The sequence below is a fragment of the Stegostoma tigrinum genome, chromosome 1 (assembly GCF_030684315.1).
Source record: "Stegostoma tigrinum isolate sSteTig4 chromosome 1, sSteTig4.hap1, whole genome shotgun sequence".
Classification (NCBI taxonomy): domain Eukaryota; kingdom Metazoa; phylum Chordata; class Chondrichthyes; order Orectolobiformes; family Stegostomatidae; genus Stegostoma; species Stegostoma tigrinum.
The window spans coordinates 37,160,487-37,169,118 of record NC_081354.1 but is presented as its reverse complement, the minus strand read 5'-3'; the positions used below and the strand labels follow the sequence as shown (position 1 = coordinate 37,169,118).

Sequence of the window (8,632 nt, the reverse complement as noted above, 5' to 3'; positions counted from 1 at the left end):
AGCGCTTAACTCCAAATACTTTGTTCATTGACTAAAGTCAAAATCCAATTGCTCTGCATCACTCTTGTGGTCATTAACTGTGATTGTGCAAATGCCCTCATAAATGTGGCAGCACAATTCGCTCTCAGTGAGTGTGTGTAGGTCTCTGTGCAAGCTTGTGTAAGCACATACTTATAGCTATGTATTCATGTTTGTGTGTGTGTGTGTTTGTGTGTGTGTGTGTGTGTGCGTGTGTGTGTGTGTGTGTGTGTGTGTGTATATACATGTGTGTGTTTGTGTATGCATTTGTGTATGCACATTCTTAAGTCATTTCTATTATTCCAAAAATGACACAATTGATCCCAAATTCCAAGTCTCAGACTCCCTTGCACTTGTGTACAAAGAAATCTTTATTAATGACACTCAATAATTGACTAAAACAAATGAATAAAATGTGATCAAGATTACTAAGTAGTACCTTTTGTTCCAGACATTTGAACAATAAATGGGCCTGTCAACAAATCTGCAGATAAGTCAAATAATGCAATTTCCTCAGACATGTTTGGGCATAGTGTATTATCCATTTTAACTACTCATTTAAATGTGACATGTATTAAATTGCATGATCACTACACATCAGGAATTAGTAAAGTATTACGAAATTTTTGCTGTGTAACTTGTGAATAGGACATTTAACACAATATGAATTAGAAAGGAGGTGAAATTGTTACATTGCAGGATATTTTAACTTAAGTGGAAGGGATTGCATGCTGCTGTGGAGTTAATCGTCAAAAAAATGGAAGAATGCCAGGAAGCCAGCTTTAATCCAACAACTAGCACGATTTAATCAGGAGTGACAAAAACTGGCTAACCAACCTTCTCCTAAGGGATGTGTTGGCATCTTAAATCTATTAATGAAGCTAGATGCCTCAGAGTTAGCCTGCTATGCAGGTTTAGTTCTGGTGCCAGCAACTTTGGGGAAAATTTATGGACTTCCGCAGAAATCTTTAAACCACCCTCAAGCTCTCTTACATTTTGGACCCCAACTTTCTGTTCAAATCCCTCTCTACCCTAATCACACATTCTTGGCCCATCCCAGTTGATGTTTACACCCCTCCCCTTGAGATTGGAGCCTCTCCGTATCAGTGATTTGCTGCTCCTTTGGGAGTTCACTTTCCCCTTCACTCTCTCCCTCCTGCTAAATTGAGTCCCACCAATGTGATTATATTTTTTCATGCTAGGCCTGGGACAAAACTCATCCTGAGATCAGATCCCATCCCCAGAGATGGGGTTCAGACTTGTCTTTGAATCATTGTGGGAATGGGAAATGAACCTTAGCTGGTCTTATGATCTCCTTCAGAGACATCCTTCCAACTGGAAGCTGAGGTTGACAATCAGGTTGGCTCCTGAGATGATAACATGTCAGTAACTAAGGACACAGATGTGACGTTCAAGGTTATGGAGAGAAAGACAAATTTCTGAGTTTCTGGGAGCTGCCATACCTGACATATTTGAATGTTGAAACCTCCCTAAGTTGTTGACAATTCTAAACAATTAGACACAAATTATGAAATAAAATCAACAAAATAAAGCTTAAAAATCACTATAAAACAAAATTAAAATTAAGTATAAAAATAAGAAATAAATGATGAATAATGTTATAAGTATTTTAAAAATAGATTAGCCACTGTGATAAAAGTTATTTAGTCGCAGGCATTCAGTTCAGCGACAGTTAAATGGTCCACTCATAAGGCACAGTCATGAACGCTGGGTATTAGAATACATCTAAAGTAATACACAACTATTTGGCAAGTCAGGAGATGCCCATAAGAATATTGCTGAATGAAGTAGACACATATCTGAGCAAATAGAACAGTGAATGTTAAAAATCTTGGCAGGTTAGGCAGATTCTGTTAGTATTTCAGACCGATGATTATGTACTAGACCTGAAGAAAAACAGAAAAGTAAATGTGCTCACAAGAATCGTCAGGAGGGGCAGGTTGCTAATAACCATCAGTTAACTGCTCAGTGTTTGAGGAGGAGTGTCTTTTCCTGCAGCAGAAGTGTGCTTGGCCCATAATCCAGGCATCAAAGCAGTGAATCTATTGTGAGTACCCCCCATCTCTAGCCTATTAGGTCTGGGTTCAAGCCTCATTTACCCTGGAGATGTGTATTGCACTCTATACTTGTTATGAGTACAGCAATCCATATCTTCTCACTGTGTGGATTCTTTAGAGTCTTATGTGGTCTAGTGTATGGGAGGGTAGCCACCTTATGGCTTAATAAGCAGAATCCTGTCGAGTAAAAATACAGCATTTTTCTGTTTCTCGACAAATATTTGCAGGTTGCATGACTATAATCTACAATAGTACAAAGATTGTTGGGAGGACCAACCTTAGGTCTGTCTCCGAGAAGATCCTATTTTTCTCTCTCCTCTAGTCCTCATGACATCATCACAGTGGATGAAGCGTGAATCATTTCAGGTCTTGTAAGACCTGGATATGACAATATGGACATTGCTTTTTCATTTCATGTCTGGATACCACACTTTCAGGTGGTAAGGTCCAGACTCTCAACATCCTTTAAGTGCCATTTCTTCACAACTCTCTTCTTAGCCTTAAAGCTATAACCTCTCTACAAATGGAAAGAAACCTTCTTAGGCATCACAAATATGCCTTTTTTAAGATTATACAGCTCTCCCTCTCAACTTTGGCTGCTACATAGAAAGCAATCCCAGTCATTTTAATCTTTCTTCTTCACAGTACAGCCCATCCAGCCCAGGTAGTATCCTGGTAGTTCTGAACTGTCCAAACAGGTTTTACTGCTGCTAAGGAGGGATAGCTTCTCTTTGGGTCATGGAATTCTCAAAAACAATCTGTACCCACCCGAAGCACTAAACACCAGAACATCACTTGGCAATTTCCTGAAGCAGCAACAGGCCCACACTGCTCGTAACATTGCAGCTTAATAAGAACCGCCTTTCTCACTTTCTCCCAAAAATATCTATATCATTGTTCCCACTTTATCATTTCTCAGCCAACTGACAATACTCTCAAAAGTTCCATTACTGAGTCCACTATTTTAATGGGGGGCTATTTAATTCCAATTCAAATAAACATGTTGGATAAAATTAAAAAGACTATCACATCAATACGTTCCACTTTTATCCACTGATTCCATTCACAAAAATATTTTGGCATAAATCCATTGGTAATTGGCAGTGTTTACATTCCGTGGAAACTGATGGTATTCTTTAGATACAAACATACATGAGAAGATTAAGAGATGTATTATTGAGTTAAACATTGTTTCACTGGAATATAACATTAATGCTAATATCATATTATCAGTATTTTCATTACATTTTTTTACAACAGTTTACAGATACTTTAGCAAATTATGTGTAAAGCAAGGACAGAATTTAAAAAACAAAATCCTGGAGGAAACAGATTTTTTGGTATATTTGACGCAATCCAATTGAGGCTTTTTTTCTTCAAGTTTACACATAATATAGTTTACATGCCTGGTTTTGCGCTTATCAAACCAGCAGAAAGTTTGTATTGCACAACACTCTGGGAAATTCCTAGGAAGTTACATCATTTCATGTCGTTGAGTGACTGAATTCTGGTATAAATAGGGACACTGAACTATGGGGTGTTAGATAGAACAGCAACAGAGTGCAGCAACAGAAAGAATATCAAGACCATTATCCAAGAAAAGACAATGAACAGCAAAGTTACCCTTACTGTCTTGACTATCTTTGTAGTTTATTTGGTTTCCACACAAGGTAAGAAATATACTTAGTGAAAGCATTTATAAAAATGTCCTATTTTATACAACATATTCATGTAAATAATTGACTGATATTTAAATTAGATATTTGTGCATAGTGTACAGCTTTAAATTGTTAACGGCTTGAATTTTAATGTTTAAGATACAGTTGTTGCTAATATTAGACTGAATTTACACTTACACAAATTACATACTTTCACAGGTGAGTGCAAATACTGCCATGTGAGATTTACATTTGAAGTAATAAACAGTATTGAGTATTAGAAGAATAATTTGTTAAACATAGTTTGAACAGGCTACTACCAGGGATTTGTTAGGCAGTGTTCATAAATGTCCTCACATTGTTTCTGCTGATATATTAAGCCATAATCGCCCCTTTGTCGAAGCACTATCAATGCAAACAAAGGCATGCTCGTATGTAAACTTACTTACTTTCAAGTCAGCTGGTAAGGTGCAAATAGATATTCAGTAAGACAGAAACGGAGACATAATTCCATTAAGGAGAAAATGCTTTTCTCCCCAGGCTTCAACATATCCTCACAAATCAGGGAAAAATACGCTGAAGCAAAGTTATTGAATTAGGCAATAAGAAGGGTCAAGCTTGATGTTATTTTATTATTTAATGGATGAACTCTAATTCAAGTCAATGAGCTTACTTTGCCTGCTTACTAACTTTGAACAGAACAGCTTTCTCATTGTAATTTACTTTTATTCACCGATCTGTTAATCCGAATAGCATTTGGACACTTAAAGGTAAGGATCACGATAGGCAACTGATACATGTTTTCAAACAACAAGTAGTGAAACCTAACTGTTAACTGTGAGGGTCCTGTTAACCTGACAGAATTTCTAATACAGAGCTGAAATTTGCAAACCAAATGAGGAAATAAAGTTCCAGGCAATGGAAATGTTTGTTTTTCTGTTAAGCACTAGAAATATTGAGACTTCGAGGTCATAAACTTGAAAGCCTCTAGTGCATTTTCATTTCATCCTTCCAAAACCCCAGCTGCACTCTCCCCGCCATTACAAATTCCCTCACAGAGAGCTCAAAAAGTTTCAGTTTGATGTCTTGGCTGAGTGTATCATTTCTTCAGTAGTCTACTGATGATGAGTCGCCATATTTTGCATAGACAAATCCTGATTTGGTGATCAAAGTTAGCACCATCAGACTCCAAGGCGACAATCTCCACAGATGAGATATTTACTCTCACCGTGGCCCACTCAAAGACTTCATTTTTTGACTTTCACATTTAAAGTTGAATGTTAATGAGCTGAAATATAAAGGCTAATAATTGGCTGGCACCGATGCTGCTGTGAAGAACTTTGAAATATCAGTTTCCGACAGTGAGATATTACTTTGTCCAAGAAAACCTCTATATCTGGAAGGAAAATAAGTTTCAGCTAAAGGTACCGATATTAATTTTTTATTAATTTTATTTTTCCCACAGCTGCATCTCTTAGACACGCAGGAGTGAGCTTGCGGTGCCAATGTATTAAAACAAACTCCAAATTCATCCATCCAAAACACATGGAGAATATTGAAATCATTCCAAGTGGTCCACATTGTCCAACTGTTGAAATCATGTAAGTTTTAATATCATTGATTATAGCTACACCCACGGTGCCTGGGCACAAAGTTAAATAATTTTATTCCTTTTTGAATTGCAAATAAATAACGGAGCATTAAAAAGTTATCTTTCTTTTCATTTCCTTCAGTGCAACCCTTAAAAGTAGATCTCAAGTGTGTTTAGATCCTAACTCCGTTTGGGTGAAAAAGATCATTGACATGATGACCAATGCGTAAGTTTTGACATTTAGTTTGTGTTAAAATGATATATCTATCTTAGCACTCTAAGGAGTAGCAAGCAGCACATGGGGAAAAAGGGACACAATATATAGGGTAAATTTTTATCTTCACTGTCTGGACAATAATCCAGGAATTCAGACTGACCAACTTTTGGGAAACTCATCTGATCATGGGGAACAAAATCAGGTGGATTTTTTTGAGAGCTAGAGACTTACTTCACTACACACTGTCTAAATAGTAACTGAAAATCTGTATAATTAATTTGGCAAATTACTGGAAGAATTATATTTTTAGGATGGCAAAAAAGAGACTAGAGAACTTGAAGTGAATAAAACGCAGTGATTAGCGAAAGCTTATTGGACAACTGAAACCTTAGTTCAAACCATTATTTCTGCAGAGTGGTGAGGGAAGGAAATTGCAATGTAGACAAAACTCCTCGATTGAACACCAAAAAGGGCCTCTTCAGGTACTTCATGAACTGTTCAAAAAACAACGCTGTTTCTTTAGTTGGCAATGTGCCTTAATTTTCATTCTGCATTTTACCCTCTGTGGTCTGAATGTAGTGCTGATCCATTTCTCACACACCCATTCCATTACTTTGTATACAGTAGAGAACTGGCTTCAATCCAAGTTATGCTAACATTGTCAAAGTGCTTTGTTGCAACTTCATTTGCTGTCTTGAAAAAGCTTGAAATTTCAGCCATTATTATCAGGTGGATATATAGTTTTTGGATCCTTACTCAAATGTCTTCCCAGGACAACGGGCAGTATGTTACTGACCAGTGGCATACAAGAACAACATTTTGTTCCTTATCCTCTTTCTGCCAGCTAATCTCCAACACCTTAATTAATGAAAAATGTGATAGAAACTGCTTGTATGCTTTAATGCAAAGAAAGTTATCTGATTAAACTTTAATTGAGAATTTTGAAAGAAATTTGTGAAGTCAGTAGAAAACCTTTTCTCATTAACGAGAAGGTCTAGAATAAGAGGCATACATTAAGATCCTTTCAGATATTTTAAAGTAGCAGAGCCATTCAAAAGAGATGCAATCTGAAATTTCTTTGCACAGAAGTAAGATGATGCAAGTTCTATTGATGTTTCAATCAGAATCTTTTCACTGATCAGAATTGCTTGTATGTTCTGATGCACTTGTGCATGAAATAATATTTAAGATATTAATTTAAGAAGTGGATTTCTTCCCTGCATATTTTTGGTATATATTCCAGCGTGATTGATGGTAATTTTGTATTCATTTCTGTATTTTGTACAGTACAAAGAAGACTGATAAAGCTTACTGAGAGGCTCAAAGAGTTGACTGCCAAGAATGTGACATGTATCCATGCTGAGACACTCCACAACCTCAGGAATTTAAATTTGTTTAACAATCATGTTCAAGCTTGTTTTAGATCTTTGTATGTGACTGTATGAGTAATCTAAAGCAGTATGGTTATAATTCAATTGCAAAATGGAGTTAGTCGGTCCAGCTGACCATTGTTATATTTATTTATTTATGAAATATTTAATAATGTTATTATTTAAAATTGGATGTGGAACTCAAATGCTTGTGGAGATTCTTCAGTGCAAGGTTTATAGAACTCCCGATGAAATGTAAAACATTTCAAATAATAAGGAACTACTTGCATCAGTGTGTTTTGCTAATGGTCTGCCAAAGTATATGGCAGGAAAATAAGATAACCCCCAATAGAATTCAGGACATAGATTTTCTCTTCACTGAGAGTTCGTTAATCTGCATCATAATGCCAAGAAATCAGAGAATCTACTAAAATATGCTGTTAAATTTCTGGTCAATTTAAATGGTATAATTTTTATCCTGCTATGACATTGCCACATGTTTGCTGCCTGGTTAACATGTTACATGTTAACATGGGATCCAATGGAAATGAAGTTTACAGTTTTGATGTGGCATGTTGTCAGTGTTGTGATGTTATTTCTTATTGCACTTTATTAAAATTGCATTTTATTTATGAAGTTCAATTTTCTATGTGTTTACATTTTTCCACAAAACTATTTTGTCATTTTATTAACAAAAACATATGTACATGACAAAAAAGACTCTGTATTTCAATTGCAATTGTTAATTGATAAATATTTATATTTAAATAAAGGAAAAATTATTTTCTATACATGTTATCCATCAAATTTGTTGTCTCTATTCAAATCATTGAGCTGATCTGAAATGAGTATTCAACTGAAATGTTAATAGACACTCTCAGCACCGTAGACTCACACCGCTTCCAGAAACAGGACTCATCTTTTAGGCTGAAATTTCATTGCAGCCCTGAGGGAGTGCTGCACTGACATCGGTATGTTCCTTCTAATAAAAAATTAAACCACGTAGGTGTCTGTCCTCTCACTTGAACAACCAATGGTCTGTGACATGAATCAAAACACTGGGGAATCTCTGATGCCCTGGCTAAACTAAGTGTCGATTTCAGGGAGTTTCATGCATGGTCTTCCTCAACGAGCTTGAGTGAGTTATCCCATGCAATTCTTTGATATAACCAAGAGAATTGTGGATGCTGTAAATCAGGAACAAAAACAAAGTTGCTGGAAAATTTCAGCTGGTCTGCCAGCATCTGTGGAGGAGAAAACAGAGTTAATGTTTCTGGTCCAGTGTCCCTTCCTCAGAACTCACACTGTTCTGAGGAAGCGTCACCAGACCGGAAACATTAACTCTGTTTTCTCCTCCACAGATGCTGCCAGATCTGCTGAACTTTTCCAGCGACTTTGCACTTGTTCCCTGCAATTCTTTGCTGCTCATCGCATTAAGCAATGGATTCATGACACAGCTCTCCAATGTTGCTTTGCACTCACCATTGCTGAGATCTTCTAGCATTATGTTGCCACTACTATATTTAAACTCTAGATGCACAAATGATGCCAACCTGCTCTGAAGTAGCTACCTATGTCAGTTGCTTTTTTAAAAAGTAGTTCATGAGATGTGCGTATCAGTGGCTAGGTTAGTAATTGTCCATCCCTAACTGCCCTAGAGTTGAGTGACTTACTTGACCACTTCAGTGGGCAGTTAAGAG

General features: G+C 36.6%; 1 protein-coding gene across 1 annotated transcript; it reads left to right on the top strand.

Moving 5' to 3' along the window:
• Positions 1-3,652: 3,652 nt before the first annotated feature.
• On the top strand, positions 3,653-7,653 carry LOC132205993 (interleukin-8-like). Its single transcript, XM_059644690.1, has 4 exons — positions 3,653-3,766; positions 5,220-5,355; positions 5,488-5,571; positions 6,850-7,653. Exons 1-4 carry the CDS (start codon positions 3,703-3,705, stop codon positions 6,875-6,877), a joined length of 312 nt encoding a protein of 103 aa, XP_059500673.1. The 5' UTR covers positions 3,653-3,702; the 3' UTR covers positions 6,878-7,653.
• The last annotated feature ends 979 nt before the right edge of the window (positions 7,654-8,632 follow it).